At 34.3% G+C, this 17,806-nt stretch overlaps 1 protein-coding gene and 1 pseudogene across 1 annotated transcript; one reads left to right on the top strand and one right to left on the bottom strand.

Annotated features, from left to right (window-relative positions):
• The window catches only part of LOC145600731 (aspartic proteinase CDR1 pseudogene), a 50,079-nt pseudogene that overhangs the window by 21,413 nt on the left and 10,860 nt on the right, over positions 1-17,806 (top strand).
• LOC145602559 (acyl-acyl carrier protein thioesterase ATL3, chloroplastic-like) lies at positions 658-10,056 on the bottom strand. The gene is made up of 5 exons (XM_081658748.1): positions 9,779-10,056; positions 7,587-7,687; positions 2,820-2,929; positions 1,289-1,384; positions 658-816 (listed from the first exon to the last, which is right to left on the bottom strand). Exons 1-5 carry the CDS (start codon positions 10,054-10,056, stop codon positions 688-690), a joined length of 714 nt encoding a protein of 237 aa, XP_081514874.1. The 3' UTR covers positions 658-687.

Genomic DNA, 17,806 nt, shown 5'->3' with positions numbered 1-17,806 from the left:
CTATATATAATACTTAATTGGGACTACCAAATTTGATTGTCAAACCTTTAACTTTTCCTATTAAGACTATATAATACTTAATTGAGACTGTCAATTTTGATTGTAATAACCTTCAACTTTTCTTTATTGAGACTCTATAGTACATAATTGGGAATGTCTAATTTTATTATAATAACCGTCAACTATTCTTTTTAAGACTCTTTAATACTTAATTGTGATTTCCTAATTTTATTGTAATAACCTTAAACTTATATTTATTAAGACTCTGTAATATTTTGTTGGGACTGCTAAATTTGATTGTCGATCAAACCTTCAACTTTTCCTATTGAGACTATATAATACTTAATTGAGACTGTCTAATTTGATTGTAATAACATTCAACTTTTCTTTATTACCCTAATTACGCTACCTATCACCAATACTTGTAGCCTGTCAATTATATGACTACTCCATCACAATTCACATGTATATAAACAAATTTTATTTAATTGTCATTTCAAAATATGAATACCATAGTATTTTATTAATAAAACAATATGATCGATTTATTTTTCAAATTATAGTATAAATGCAATTAGTGAAACCGAAATATTGGACCCGTCGAGAACACAAATTGTCCATCATATGTGATCGATATTGCTCCTGTTCATGCACTAGACGACCATGTAGTTGGCTTAGCTAGTTGCGTCACATAGATTTGACATTGTCATCAATGCTCATCAAATCTTCTAACTTAGATATCACTTCTGTAGGCAAACGAATAGGACGGTAGTTTTTGTCCAGCATAACAGCAACTGAATTCGCTTCAAGGATCGGCTGTTATACCAAGATTATGGAAGTTGTTTACTAATTAGCAAGCTAGAACAACAATACAACACAGAAAATTCTACAGTAGCTAGTCGTCTTTAAAATGATTGGTATGACTATAACTATACTTAATTTTCATTGGCTGATTTTTGATTTAATTTTTTTGTTACTCAAACTCATTAGAAATGATTTTTCTTCTTTAAATTCAAAAAAGTTTCAGAAATCAATTTTCAAAAATTTTCAAAAATTAATTTTTTATTTTCGTAATTTAAATCTGAAAAATAGATTTTTAAAAAGAATGACTAACAAAAATTTAACGACAAATCGGCCAATGTAAATTAAGTATAGACGTATAGTGGTAGTCTTTGAAGAATGACTACTACTATGAAAACATCCAACACAACCAAACTACAGTGTACAATTTTTTTTTTTTTTTTTTTTTGAAGACAGTTTATTTTAACAAGGTAAGAAGAAATTGAACCTCGTAATTCGGCAACTTGTAGATAAAATGTTCAAAGAATCCGCGAGTAGTCGAGTATTTCGCCACTTTTACCTTCACAACAAACTTGTCTCCACTCTAGATTACACGAAATATAATATGTATACATGCCTTAATTAGTTACTTCGTTTATCCCCTCAAAAAAAAAAAAAAAAGTTACTTCGTTTATTGATAAATTTTCATCCGGCCAAGCACAAGCAATGAGATATTAACATTTAAGGAATGTTCTATTTATCTTTTACTCATATTTACTTATTTAAAAAAAAAAATTAAGAAAATTACCACCTATTCTTTTCTAAAACATTAAAAGTTCACACCTAGTTGTCTCCCAACCACCTTATGACGTCATGTGGGCCTCGTTCTTTACCTTCCCTCCCTTTTCCCCTCCCATTTCTTATTTCTCACTTGATTTTCATCTCCCCTATCTCCCTTATCTCTCCTTCACCATTAATGTCAATTAATCAAACCTCATCAACCTCATATTTTTCCAGAAATTTTACTCCCTTACGTCACATCCTCTTTCTCCCTCATCATTATTGGTCAAAAAAGTTGTAAAATTTCCCAAATTTGTACCTTCTTCCAGACACAGTAAGAGAGTACAATTGGGTGGAAAACGTCATTGTTGAAGGGGGGACCAAGCTAGGAGGAGTTTGTTTGTTGGAATTAGCAAAACAGAGTAAAAAAGCAAGGTAATTTGAGTTTTTACAGTGAATTTGTCAAACCCTAGAAAAAGTTACACTCTAATTGCATACAAATTTGTGTAATGTGGTATTAGATTGGAAGCTGGATATCCACACTTGCAGATGTGAAAATGTGTCAAAAAACCAAATGTTTACTTAGCTATAACTACTAGTAAGTCAGAGAACAAGGTGATAATGCACAATTTCCTATTAATTATTTCACGAATTGAACAGCCTGACCCCTAATTTGATTTGCAAAACCCTAATTTCAACTATAGTAATTTAATCCCAAAATTAATATCATAAACCTAACACGAATTGAAACCCCCTAAATTAAGATGAACAACATACCTTTCTTCGTGGAATCGTTCTCATGTTGCAACAACACCAATTATTGTTCCTTAATTTTGGTTTGGAGGAGTGATTTTGATTTCTTTGAGTGAAAAAATGTGAAAGGAGAGAGGAAAATCGAGTGAGAAATAAAAAAAATAGGAAAAGTAAAGAGTGGGGCCCAGATGATATCATATGGTGGTTGGGAGGCAGCTAAGGTCGGAACTTTTAATGTTTTAGAAAAGAGTGGGTGGTAATTTTCAAAAAAAAAATAATAGAAGGTGGTAATTGCTAAAATGGAAAGAATAGTAGGTGGTAATTGTCAAAATTTCCTAATAATATAAGTTTCTTCAAAAATATATATAAAAAAAATGTTGATTTTAAATAAGTGAAAATCAAATGAATAGAATATACCCTTACTAACTTACAAGAAAGTTTCACATTAAAATTAATTGGTAATAATGAAGAACAAATATATACGCGCTCATCAATCAACTACATACCTTGAGAGGTGCCAGGAAAGTGAGTGAAAGTTTTGATAGCGCTAATGCACCAACACTGCTTTCAACTGTATTACCAACCAGACCAAGTCTTTTTGAAACCTCATAAAGTGCTTTGTATATATAAAACACGAAAGTTAAAAAAAAAAAAAATACTCAGCATATATTAATAATATTATATAATGCAATATTTTGATATTTTGCTTTTTTGCTGAATAATTAAGCAAAAATTCTATGACAAAATGACTACTATTATTTTAATTTTAATTGGCTTATGTCAAAATTAATTATAAATTATTTTTTTATATGTTTTTATTTTTAATATACGTAGTATACTTTATAATTAATTTATGGATTATATTTTAATTTCATAAATAATAAAAACTGAATATATTGTTATTAATTATTAGAAAAATTATAAAAAAAATCAAAAAAATATTTTACAATTAATAAATGATTTACAATTAATTTTAATGTTAAAAATTAAATCAAAATCAACCAATAAATTAGTATAATCACTTTAAGAATGACTTCCATAGAATCAGGCATGTTGAGAAATTAATAAAAATTCATTAAGGGGATTTTTTTTTTTTTTTTTTTTTTAAACTACTTTATTTTGGAAAAAATATAACTGCTTGCGTATTGTCACTGCCATTGATGAAGTTCCAAGTATCTAATGTTCAACCTTCAACCTTAATCTCTATTAAATAGGTATGGGGAACAATTAACATGGATTAGATTGTGTGTTAAAAAAAACATGGATTAGATTAAAGTATAACCAAACAATCAATTGTAAACTGCCTAACTTAGACAAAACAGTTCATAATAAATCTACTTAGCTCTCCCTAACTCTCCCTAGCCATTCTTGCAATAATCGAGGGATTTCATGTTGAGTGGATTCTGTGATTATTCATACCTTGCGAAATCAATGGAGGCTTTAGCTTAGTAATAATTTTTCTCTTATGTATTTTTTTTGGTCAACTTAAATCAACAACCCTAATTTTATGTAATTAATCAAGGGTGTCGATATCAATAACATAATACTAAAACAGATACCAAAAATGACACGTGTCATTTACTGGTGCTATTTTTTCCCTCCAAACTATTTTCAATTTTTATTTTATATTTTATTTTGTTTTTATAGTAAATATTCTTTATATATATTTGTCAAATCATTTTATTGTGATTCACTTTCCAAATAAAAAAAATATATTTGTGATTCAAATATTTTCCATATGTTTTATTGTATATTTTATTATTCTATATCTATACTATTCGATCTATAACGTAATGTTGATTAAAAAAAAATAACAGTATTAAAACAGACACTAAGAATAAATCGACTCTAGAAATTATATGTCTTATAATTTGGTACTGTTTTTTTCCTCTAAGTTTTTTTCCACGGTAACATTAGCTACTTATTGTAAAATATAATATAAATATTCATCAAATTATTCACTTACTTAAACAAAATATATATTTGTGGTTCACATATTTTCCAAAAAACACTATTACTTTGTATATATAAGGAGTATATATTATTTTCTAATCCTTATTAAGTTTTTTTTTTTTTTTTTTTTTTTTTTTTTTTTTTTTGTGAAAATTAATCCTTGTTTAATTTTAATTCAATTCCTTCAAACCTTCAATATATTATATATGCAGTAATTTTGTAAAAAAAAATTTAAAAATGATGTGTTTTATAAATAATTGATTCATACTTTATTAATACTATTACTATTACTCCCTTTGCTTTCTTTTGTTATTCATGTATTCTCTATTTAGAAATTTTAAAATGTTTAAATTTCTTATTAGGATGCGGCTTCCTTATAGCATAATTATTTTTTTGACACTATTAATCTTATTTGTTTTATTTTTAATTTTTAGTTATTTATATATCAAAAGCACAAGAAATTATTATGTTTTCCACTATCCCTAAGTGTATATATTAAATACACTACAATGATTACTTATGTTACAATCCCATATTGCGCGTTTAATATATAAATTTAAAATACTCACTCATTTAGTTAATAAAAAACGATATTAATTTATCATTAAAATTTTAAAATTAGCTGTCTAATTCTTGGCGTTATATATATTTTATGTTTCACTTCATTATATACATAAAAAAATACTATGGTTATGTATTTTATCCACATACATTATACAAAATATATCATTTTGGTTTTTAAAAATATTGTATTGAATTATTAATAATAGTGAAATTAATTACCGTGCAAGGCACGAGATCTAATCTAGTCTTTTAACTGTATTATAGTTAAATACGGCCTTGGGCCACACCCGCAAACCAAGAGCGAGAGTCCACTTCACAAGTCCAAGGAGGTTCCATCCCAAAACCATATGGCAATAAGAGGAGTATCCCTTTAGCCTTATACAGTAATTAACGCAGTCTTATAAAGTAATTAACTCTCTCATCTTCAACCAATGTACGTGGTACACTTACATATGGTGACACTTGGGAGGTCTATTCTTCAACACTACCCCTCACATGTAAGGTCCCTTTGTAACTTTGTCTCATATGATTTTTCAGGCTAGAGTGCTTCTTCACTCCCTTCACATGGACCAACTCTTGACCCAGTAAACTCTAGCCATTTAAGGTCTCACATCGTGGGCCTGACTGTGATACCATATCAAATACATGCCTAGGCCGCACCCGCAAACCAAGAGAGAGAGTCCACTTCATAAGTTCAAGGAGGTTCCATCCTAAAACCATATGACAATAGGAGGAATAGCCCCTTAGCCTTATAAAGTAATCGACTATTTCATCCAATGCCACTGAGTACTTACAAAATTCATCAAATGCCACTGAGTACTTATAAAATTCACCAAAATGCCATCAAGGTTTTAAAAATCACCAAATGCAACTGACAAACAATACAATGACACCTCGTGCCACTAATAGCATATGGACGTTAGCTTTCCGTTAATGCAATTTTTATTTCACCAAATGCCATTATTTTGGAAGATTATTTCACCAAATACCATTACTTTTTAAAATTAATACACAATAATTATTTATTAAACAAATAAATAATACATTTTTTCGATTTTTGTGACGAATATTATTCGGGTAAGGTTTTTGGGGTCATTTTGATTCTTTATGGGAACAAATTAAACTTGAAATTGGCAAAAAAAATAACGTAACTACCTTGTTTTGCATTTTTTCCGGGAAAAAAAATTACGATCTCGACATACAAAACAGGGTATATACGTTATTTTTTTGTCAATTTTGACCTTAGATTGATCCATAAAGAGTCTAAATGACCCCTAAACCTTACCCGGTCATTTTTCATGATTAAAAAATAATGACACGCTAATCGAAATATTTTTCGACACGTAAAACGGAGCATCTATATTTTTTTCTTGCCCTTCTGAGCTTAATTTGTACCTATAGATGATCAAAATGACTCCTTAAACCTTACCTGATCAATTTTGATGGTTAAAAATAACAACACGCTAATTAAAATATTTTTCAACACACAAAACGGAGCATTTTTTTTTTGTCAATTTCGAGCTTAATTTATATCCATAAAAAGACAAAATGACCTCCAAAACTACACCCGAGCAATTTTGCCACAAAAATCAAGAAAAAAAATATTATTTTTATTAATTAAAATAAATAATTAATTGAACCAATCATATCATGACACGTGTCATGATTTAATCTTAATGACTAACGGAGTTAACGTCCGTTAGTCATTAATGGCATTTGGTGAATTTTTTAAAAGCTCGATGACGGATTTAGTGTTTTTTGAAATCCTTGATGACATTTGGTATTTTTTTAAGTATTAAGTGGCATTTGGTGAAATAGCCGTAAAATAATTAACTCTCTCTTCTTCAACTAATTAGGAACACTTACATGTAGTGACACTTGGGAGGTCTACTCTTCAACACTCCCCCTCACATGCAAGGACCCTTTAACTTCGCCTCATGTGATTTTTCAGGCTAGAGTGCTTATTCACTTTTTTGTCCCACGTTAGTTGACTTTATAAGTGAGAGTTTGCATTGGGATGTGTATCCCACATTGAAGAAATAAGAAAGCTATGTCCACTTTATAAGGCTAAGGAGCTACTCCCCTCATTGCCTTATGGTTTTGAGGTGGAATCTTCTTGGTCGTATAAAGTGGACAATTGTGTTGGGTGTGACCCAGACCCGTTTATCATGGTACCAGAGCTAGGTTTGGATTATGTTGTGATCTGGGCTAATATTATGGACAACTCACATGTGAGGGGGAGTGTTGAGCCCATGAGAAAACCCACATGTGAGTGGTGTGTTGTCCCACATTAATTGACTTTATAAGTGAGAGTTTGTATTGGGATGTGTGAAGAAATAAGAAAGTTGTGTCCACTTTATAAGGCTAAGGGGCTACTCCCCTCACTGCCGTAGGGTATTGAGGTGAAACCTTCTTGACAGTATAAAGTAGACAGTTGTATCTGGTGTGACCTAGGCCTGTTTATCAATTATGAACTGTTGTTTTGTTCACCTACTGGACCGTATTATAGATAATCATGTACTCTCTGACGAACATTTAAATAATGTATGCTTCTTTTAACGGTTGTTTTGTTCACCTACTAGACCTTTTTTTTTTTTTATAAACCTGTTCACCTACTAGAACTTATAACTACTACCTCCGTTACGTATTATTTGCAACGATTAGACAATTTTTCTCTCTACTTTATGTCAAATCATTGCAAATAATATGTAACGGAGGTAGTACAATAGATGCATATTTTGTTACTTAGTACTTACCAAGTTGACAATAACTAGAATAGACCGCATTGTTAACAACACCGTATTGATCCAATTCATAGTCCCTTACTTTGAGTTCAATCTCTAGAAACCCACTCATCCTGGCAATAAGAATACACACAAAATATTGAATTAGTCGAATAACATGAACTAACTAGTATTACTTCGTATAAACTATGACTTTTACCAAAATATACATACGGAGTACATTACAAATATATACAAGAATAAAGATAAAACTTAAATTATGAATGTCGAGAACAAATAAAAGCAATACACTGAAGACGAGTAATTACTGATTCGGTAAACATTGTTGAGGACTAAGTGAGGAACAATGTAATGGGCGGCATCGGAGGCAAAAATCAGACGATTGGGATAGGGAAAGAGGGTGATTACTAGAAAAAAATGTTTGACGACAACAAAAATTGAAGGAATTAGGTTTTGTATGTGACATTACATGCGTTGGTTTGATTGTGAAGCTAGAAAGGGCTTGTAGTATAGGCATTTTTTTGATATAAGTATTGTTTTTTGTAGTAATTTATGTGTAGTTAAGATATTAAGAGTGAAAGAAAAGTTGATGAAGAAATGTTTACATTAGTTTGTGACATTATATAGTAACGAGCTATAATTTTTTTTTTTTTTTTTTGAAAACAGTAACGAGCTATAATTAAGAACTTGTTAATCATGTGAATAGTAATAATAATAGTATCTCCTGATCTCTTCTTGCCCAAAATAGCAAAAGAAAATTATAGTCTATAATAAAGTAAGCAAATTAAAGAAATAAATAAAGTTGATGGTTGAGGTCCAGGAATATGTTTTATACTCTATCACTCCCCCTCACATGAAAGGCCCGTTGGGCTTGAAATGTGGATGCAACACAGGCCCACCCATACCTGGTGCGAATTAATTCCACTTTGAAAGAGGGTTGGATGAGATTCGAACCCGTGACCTTTGTGTCACGTTTGAGGCCCAGGAATATGTTTTATACTCTATCATTTCTATTATTAAATAGTATAAAACTAAAGAAAATAATTTTTATTTTTTACAAAACATATAAAAATGTGGGTATGTGTTAGGTATGGAGCAAGTAGAAGTGACGCGGGGCGAGGATGGGGCAAATACAACCTAAAGTCCAGCCCCTTTCTATCACCTATGACGGGTATATGGTTTTCATTTTCCGCTCTTCACCCACCATCCGATCCGCCAAACCACTAGGGTGGGGATACTTATTTGACCACCGCACTGTCATCCCTAGCTATAATGGTATTAATTATAAAACTATGTATCTTACGATCCAAAATGTACTTAGAGCACAGGTCAAATCCACAATAAATGACTGGTGTTTTTGTCTTATTTCAAACTTTGTATCAGCGACTAATTATGCAGGTTGTAATTACATACAACGACAAATACAAAACTATTAAAATAAGTAAATGATGTAGAAAAAATAATAGAAAAGTCACTACCAGTACCTACCTTATGATTTTAACCCAGTTAATCCATCTATTATAGTTAACGATTATACAACTTTATTAATAACAAGAAAACAAGAATGTCCAAATTATGAAAAGAATGAATAAAGACGTAAGAAAACTTAAGAAGAGAAATACTGATCTTGAAATTGTTGATCTTGATCCCAGTTCTTTTGAGCTAATGGGCAGAGCAGCTGAGCAGATCAGGGGTCAGTAAAACACAACAAAGCACATTTCAACATTACTATTAATAATATTATTGTTATTATTACTATTACTATTATTATTATTATTATTATTATTATTATTATTATTATTATTATTATTATTGTATCTCAAAATTAGACAAAGTCATACAACCTACACAAAATTAGTGGGAAGCTAAGATACAATCTGGGCCCCCACTCCTTTAGCTATCGCAAATCCTATCTTAGTGAAGATATGAGCTGCAGCACGTGCCCCAATGTTCCGAGTCTTCGAGAACTTCTGGATTTGCTTCAGCAATGCAATAGCCTCCTTTTCTAACGCCCCAAGAGAAGAGAAAAGAAGGAAGCCATATCCAATTGCTCAACAACTGGATTCGTACTTGACCCGCTTCCGATGGCCGCATAAGTCACTATTCATCCAGGAACAAAGTCAGATAGCCCAAACTGTGTCAAAAGAGAAGACCCTGTCAAGTCAACGCAGACATCGCGACCACGATCCCAGGAATAAAGTAACACATCTGCAGGTCTGAGGACCCCGTCGTTCCCTCTAGATAACCCAATGTCCACCTCCTTTCTAGTTGAAATCTCTGACCGATAGCAAACATCAACAAGGGTATCCCGAACAACATTATGCCAATGTTTAATGCCCACAATACTAGTACAAGACACCGCATGATCACCAAAAATATCCCCAACAAAAACCCCCAAACAAGCAGAGCACAGCGTCGTGATAGAGCACAATGTAACACCCAACCGGTAGAACAATACACAACGATAAGTCTTGGCGTTCATTATTTGACCCAAACCCGCAATAGGGACCACCTGAAGCCAAGTAGAGGTGTGATCTCCCTGCTGTGATTTCCATAATCCTGATTGTCGAGGAGTTAAAGAATAAGCAGATTCTGCAGAAGCGGTAACCTTTGTGAAATATATATCTGCCAATTTCTTCATGAGTTTAGGGGCAGCAACCTCACTAGGATTACTCAAAATGTCAGACTCCACTGTTCCATTAAGCAGAACCAACGCGTCCTCAAAGGCTCATCCAAGACCGACAATGTTAGTATGTCGTAGAAGTTGTGTTTGCAAACCAGTAGACTGCAACCGAGAAGCAAGAAAAGCATAGTGGCGAACATCACCTGCAGCATAAACACCAAGCCTTCCAAACGCAAATGATAGGGTGGCAAGCCGCCACTGCCAATCGCCAAGCCCAGGCCCCGAAGCAGTAATAATACGCTCTAAAGAAGATCGAAGAGCCCCATCGAAAGTGCGCTGAGCCGCCTCAAAAGTACTAGGAGGACAAGTACGCAACACAAAGTAGAGTTTAGAAACTTCGGTACATGCCCTAAGTAACAACCAACATCTCACATTGAGGATCATCTAGCATAGCGACCTTATCCAAAAGGGCAATGGTCTTGGTCACTCTTTGCATCACAAGCTCATCACTAAAACCAGAATTGGAACTAGCGGGACCACCAAGCAACTTAACACCACGCAAAGGTCGAGCAATATTAGGTGAAAAGATACCCACAAGCCTGCTTCTAGGGTAATTTGTAGGTCAGAAAACTTCAATCTTTTCCACGTTTGGACGTAACCCAGAACGAGGTCCTTCCTCCATAATCAGTTGCAGAACCTGCCCCACCACCAACGTGTCATTAATAATCGTGCCGTCATCTAAATACCAAACCTGAAGACATACATCAAAAATCTCTCTGATTTTACACTAGGGGTTGTAAAACGAATGAAAAAAGCAAAGGACCAAGGGGATCACCCTGTTGCACCCTTTGAGACGACCATAAAGTTTGGTCCCCATAATACAATATGGCTGGATTGGAATAGCAGAATTCAACCCATCGCGAAATGCCCGGACAACGGCGACGTACCTCACATAACATGACAGAACGATCAATTAGATTGAAGGCGTTTTGAAAATCCACCAACAACATTCAAAGACCAACATCAGAACCACGGTCCTCAATCAACCGATTCCCTGCATGAAGAATTGCCTCCCCACCTAAAGAAACCCCAACACCAAATTGAAGGCCATCAAAGTAACTTCCTAAAGACTGACCAACCATAACATCACCCACCTTCAAAACTAGACGTCGCCAAACCATACCTATAACAATAGGACGAATACCACCACCGGGCTTGACAAGTGGTGTAAGAGGAGCACTAGCAATGTACTCTCCTAATTCCATAGGACATCTTCCAGCTAGAAAGAGATAAACCACCCCGGTAATAGAGTCAACCAACTCATCTGAGACTGCCACAGCTGCACCACTCAAGCAATCCATAAATGTTGAGCAAACATCCCTACCACATGATGTCCCACGTGGGAAACTCTTAATCTGATCCAAAACAACTGTAGAAGTCGTAACGAGATGAAGGTGATCAACAGGTATATCAGGCAAGGATGGAGCTGGAGACGAAGGGTGCTTTGACTGTAAATCCGTAAGAGTGGCATCATTATAAGGAGCAACACCTGAAGAAGAAAGAACCCAAACTGCAGCGGCGTAATGGTCATCGCAAATCTTACGCTCTTCCAAATCAAGGTCCTCATCATCAACCACCGACAAAGTAGGTCCACCAAAAGTTCCCTTAGAAGCTGCAAATTACCACCCGCTACACTCCAAGAACAAATAGCATGGGAAATACTCTCTTCCAGGTGCCGACGTCTTGCCGAAGACCGAGACTCACAACTACTCTGCGGGCGAAAGATTTTAAGGATCCAAAGAGGTAACACAAAAAAAGAGACCCAATTAGAAATGTCATCAGGCTTGGAGATCACCTTATCAAGAGCACCTTTCAAAACCCGTGAAAACCCCAAACGACACTTGGGAGGAATAGACTTAACAGAGCGAAACCCCTTAGAGAATAAACAATCAAGGAGAGCCACATCAAAACCACCGTTATGATCTCGCACCAAACCATCCACATGCCCAACTCAAGCAGGAGAAGAGCTTGCCGCTTGGTGAAATTATGAAGCACAAAACGAACAATACCATCTCTTTCATCAGGGGGTGGCACATCCTCCCCCCTACCATGATGACACTTAGAACGAACCGTATGTGTTTTATAGCAAACTCCACATAACCGAATCCCCATACACCTAAAAGTAACTTCTGCTTCAGTATAAACAGCCAAATTAGAAGTAAGAGAATGTCGGATGATATCTCGCGTACCGATACAACAATGACGATAACTAAGACGCTTGATTAGAGAACGTCGAGTAAGGCCATTTCCACTCCCATCTTGACAACCACTAAGACCCACAAAGGGACAATGAGACTTCACAGCGACACCCGACATAGGCTGCAAATAACCTCCCAAGAGACCAGAAAACGACTTGGAAACTGCCAAACACACCAAAAAAACACCACCCAAAACACAGTAGAACAACTGACCAAAAATTGAGAAGAAAAACCAGTCCACAACCAGACTTAAACCAGAGCCATAACGCCTGAAAACTAACCTGAAATACGCCAAAAAATGTACCAGAAACAGAGCAGAAAACTGCACCCAAAAGCAGTCGAAAGTATTATTATTATTATTATTATTATTATTATTATTATTATTATTAATCTCAAAAACAAAAGTCATACAACCTACAATAAATTAGTGGGAAGTCGAGATATAATTAGGGCCCCCCTCCTCTAGATATAGCAAAGCCTACCCTAGTGAAGATATGAGTTGCAGCACGAGCCCCAATGTCTTGTGTTGTCGAGAACCTATGTATCCGCTTCAGCCACGCAACAACCTTCTTCTCTAATCCCCCAAGCGAAGAGAAGGAGAAGGGAATGAAACCGTAGCCAATCCCCCGACAACGAGTTTCATACTTAACCCGCTTTCGATGAGCCGCATCAGCCACAACTTGTCCTGGAAAAAAGTCAGTTAGCCCGTCTGTGTCAAAGGAGAATACCCTGTGAAATTGACACATACATCTCACGACCACTATCCCATGAATAAAGTAACACATCGGCAGGTTTGAGGGCCCCGTCATTCCCTCCAGACAACCTTATGTCAACCACCTTATGTCAACCTCCTTTCTTGCTGAAATCCCAGATCTGTAGCAAATATCAACAAGTGTATCTCGAACAACATTATGCCGATGCTTAATACCTACAATACCAGCACACGACACCGCGTGGTCGCCGAAAATATCCGTAGTAAAAACACGAGAGCAAGCAGAGCACGGTGTCAAGATAAATAACAATGGAATACCCAGCCGGTAGCACAACACGGCATCGGTATGTCTTTGCGTTCATCATATGACCCAACCCAGAAATAGTGACTGGCTGAAGCCAAGCAGAGGTGTAATCTCCATGCTGTGACTTCCACAAATGTCGACTGACGAAAAGACAAAGAAAAGGCGGATTTTGCAGAAACTGGTAAACGTTGTGATAATAATATTAATTATTATTATCAAATATTAATTATAATAATTATTATTATATTAGTTAATAATAATAATAATAATAATATAATTATTATTATTATATTTTTTATTAATTATTACTTCATCCGTTTCTTTTTACTTGCAACACAGCCTTGTGGCACCTGTTTTGAGGTCGGGTTTATGTAATGTAAACGGATAAATTATTCATTATAATTTTTACAAATGATACTTAACCATATTCTAATCTCCGTGTAAAAATTATATTGATAAAATCGCTCGTTTACCCTCACTAATCATGTCCTAAAACTGCGTGCCTAAAAGGTATGTTGCAAGTAAAAGAAAACGAAGGAAATAAAATTTTAAGTAGAGCATATTTAAGCAGAGCAGATTTCAGCAGTGGAGAGCAGAACAACTCAAAAGAACAGGGCCTAAGTGAAAAACGTTGTAATGGGCAACAGTGAAGCCTAAAATCGAACCGTTGAATTAGAACAGAGTGGGTGATTAATCAATAATGTTTGATGATGACAAATATTGATGGATTTAGGTTTCGCGTGTGTCATCATCATATAAGTCGGTGTGATTGTGAAGCTAGAAAACGCTAGAATTATAGGCATTATTGATTGTGATACGTGAAGTGTTTGGTAAGATAGTAGAAAATAGGGTTGAAAAATGTTTGCAAGCCAGAGGCTTATATAGTGATAAGGCGATAAGCATAAATGTGCAACTTGTTATTATGTATGAGAATGTGAGAGGTGGATGAAGAAATCAGTATTATTACGTGCAACTTGTTATTAATATAAGTCAATGGGAAAAATTAAAGCTGAGTATTATTATGTAAGAAAATGGTTAAATGATACTGTAGTCAGCTGTAGAAGTATAAATACAGGTCGGTTTCTAGCTTAGTTCGTTGTCCCTACAAACCGACTGGACTGGTACGTGGAAATTCCTATTCCATATATTTTGGGTTGATGTAAAATAAATACTCCGTAATAATAATACTGTTACCTTCCCTCAAAAAAAATAAAAAATAAAAAACACTGTTGCCGCCCTTGCCGGTGATGGACTTATCTTGGCAGTTGGTGATCGGTGGTGAAATACGATAATACATATAGTACATAGATATGGAAAAAGCTTATGACCGAATTGAATGGGACTTCTTGTCAGACGTGGATTAATTGGATTAAGTCTTGTGTCACCACAGTCTCTTACTCTCCTGCGATAAATTATACTACTACTAACCTCATTAAGCTCTCCCGTGGATTGCGGCAAGGCAATCCCCTTTCCCCTGCTCTTTTTTGTTATTTGTATGGAAGTTCTTTCGAAAAAATTAATTTGCTTAGTCAAAATAAGTGCTTGGTATTGGTTTAAAAATTGCCCCTTCTGCTCCGCTCATTCCTTGCTTACTTTTTGTAGACGACAGTCTGCTACTCTGTATTTTGCAAAGCTACTCCTAGGTCTTCTAATGTTCTACGAAATACGCTAGCTGTCTTTGTTGATCGATCTTTCTGGACAGCTGATTAATTTTCATAAATCCTCTATAGTCTTTTCTAAATACGTTACTAACTGAATTAAATCTATTTTGGCAAGCTATTTTAATATGACCCCTAAATCCTTTCTTGGTCGGTAATTGGGTGCGTTTTTTAACTCGATTAATTTCAAGAAAGGATAATTTTCAACATATCCTTACTACAACTGATAAAAAATTAAATGAACTCCTGGTCTTCCAACTTAGTTTCCAAAGCTGGAAAGGTTGTTCTTATACAGAGCGACCTTAAGGCTATACCTTCGTATGCTATGATTAATGCTCGGTTACCTGTTTCGGTTACTTCATCTCTTGATAGTTTAAGTACAAGTTTCTTTTGGAAGCAGTCCCCAGCAAAGGCAAGACCTATGGTTGCTTGGGATACAATTTGTCAACCTAAATCCCAAGGGGGTCTTGGTCTTCGTAAATCAGAGGCTATTTGTAGGGAATATTTCAAGCACTATAAGCCCAAACTTGAACCCCACTGTGATCATACACTTAAGTATGGTGGCGATCCAAAGGGAAGAAAGCTAGAGCAAAAGAGTCGCCTACAAGTTTTAGGAACTTGTAAACCCAAAACGATCCAGGAGATCGTCAACTCCATAAGGTCTTGAACCAAACAGGGTTCGGGGATGAGGGTACGAATCCAATCTACAAAAGAAAGGACCCGCCCTATAAAACAGGCCTCTACTTTGTTCTACTCGTATTTATGCGCGCTTTCTGACTAACATGCAAACAATAGATTAATCCTAAACCTGTTTATCTATGTTGGTTGAATAGTAATGCACAAATAAATCTATTATTAGCAATCACTTGAATTAAAATCATGTTAGCTTAAACCAGATTATTAATTATCTTATTAAGCGTGATTTCAAGTACAAATTCCCTTTAGCAAGCATAAAAGGCGTGATCAAGCAATAACAACAATATATAACAAGCAACATAATAATAATAATAACAACAATAATCATAATATAAGTATAATCATGATAAGGCATAATAAAGCTTAAATATAATAGCAAGATCCTAGGCATGATATTAACAAGATTAATAACAAATCCTAGCATGTCACTAAGCAATAAAGATCAAAGCTTTAAACCTAACATGGTACTAATATGCTATCATGATGTTAGAAATAATAAGAGGCATCCTAAACATGATACTATAAAGCATTAAAAACATCCTAACATGATACTAGGAATATTAATAAATAATAATAAACATGCTTTCTACATTGAAAGAGGGTAATAAGATTACATACTTTGAAACCTCGTACCTCTTTCTAATAACAAAATATACAAGTTAGTAAACTTCAATGAAAAATAATAAAGAATAAAGAATAATTAAAGAATTAAGGAATTAAATTAAAGTTGGAATTAAATTAAAGAAAGTTTAAACTAGATTTGGACCAAACCCTCATAAAATATTAAACCTTGCACGTCTAGGGCGAAGGCAACTTCGAACTTGGCTAGATGATTCTAAGTCTCGTGAATGCGGAATTGTGTTTGTAAAAAGCTAATTTAGAAAGAGAGAGAGAAAGAAAGCATATATTGCTCAAGAGAGAATAGAGAGAATTGGGTGATTCTGAATGAGAGTTGATTGATTATTGATTGTAGATGAAAGTTGATGAATAAAAACAGAGGTCGAGGACCCTATTTATAAGAAAACAGTCCGAAAAATCATAGAATTTGATAAGGAATAAAACCCCACTCTGTCGCCAGAAAACTAGACCCGTCGCCAGAAACTCGATCTGTCGCCAGGCGACAGGGTTGTCGTTTCACGACAAGACAGTTTTTTGCGGATTTTGTTTTTATCATATCTTTTGATCTAGAAGTCCAAATAAGTCATATAATATGTCGTTGGAAAGCTCTTGAAGTCTAATTTCTAATTCAATTATAATCAGATTAAAATATTTTGTAGAAAAAACATATGGCCGAAATAGTGGGAGGGTGTCAGTTTTGGATAGAGTTTCGTATACCTTTCATATCTTTTTCGTTATAGCTCGGAATTAATATTATAATATATCATTGGAAAGATAATTTCAAGATCTATCCAACCATATAAAATTTGGATAAAAAATATGAGGCACAAAAATAATATCTGACTGTCTTTGAACATCTTTAAAATCCGAATAGAATTAGGACTTAAAAAAGGAAAGATTTTATAAAAAAGGAAAGTTTATATTTAAATCAAATTCCTTAATCTTATCTTTTCAAAAAAGGATAATTAAGATATTTTAGAAACTTAAATAAGATTCTAATCAATCCTAATTATTTTAGGAATAGGATTAAACCTTTGGACCCTCCTCATGATCATTGGGTCGTAGGTAAAATCCGGTTTGGGCCCAGTTTAGTATTTTGGCCATAACTTCCTCATTATTCATCGGAATTGGGCTTATAATATATCGTTGCAAAGGTCTTTTCAAACCCCATCCAACTACACCATTATTGCACCCTTATCATGGACCAAACTAAACTGGATTGGACGTTTTTATAAAATAGCGTAGGTTTTCGAAAACAGAAAGAAAAGAATTTTAATAAAAACTAACCGCAACACAAGACTTTTCACACTTTCACCTCATTCGATTATCATTCGACGCAAAAGTTATTCATCACTAGGTTTGG

Source organism: Chenopodium album, chromosome 21 (genome assembly GCF_948465745.1).
Source record: "Chenopodium album chromosome 21, dcCheAlbu1.1, whole genome shotgun sequence".
Taxonomy (NCBI): domain Eukaryota; kingdom Viridiplantae; phylum Streptophyta; class Magnoliopsida; order Caryophyllales; family Amaranthaceae; genus Chenopodium; species Chenopodium album.
This window is presented reverse-complemented; position numbering and strand designations above follow the sequence as displayed.

Excerpts from the sequence above, each read along its gene's own strand:
- LOC145602559 (XM_081658748.1), bottom strand. The coding sequence starts at position 10,056 with ATGAACGCCAAGACTTATCGTTGTGTATTGTTCTACCGGTTGGGTGTT. Across the intron at positions 1,385-2,819 it reads CTTTCCTGGCACCTCTCAAG|AGTGGAGACAAGTTTGTTGT; the intron begins GTATGTAGTTGA and ends CGTGTAATCTAG. Across the intron at positions 817-1,288 it reads ACAAGTTGCCGAATTACGAG|CCGATCCTTGAAGCGAATTC; the intron begins GTTCAATTTCTT and ends TTGGTATAACAG.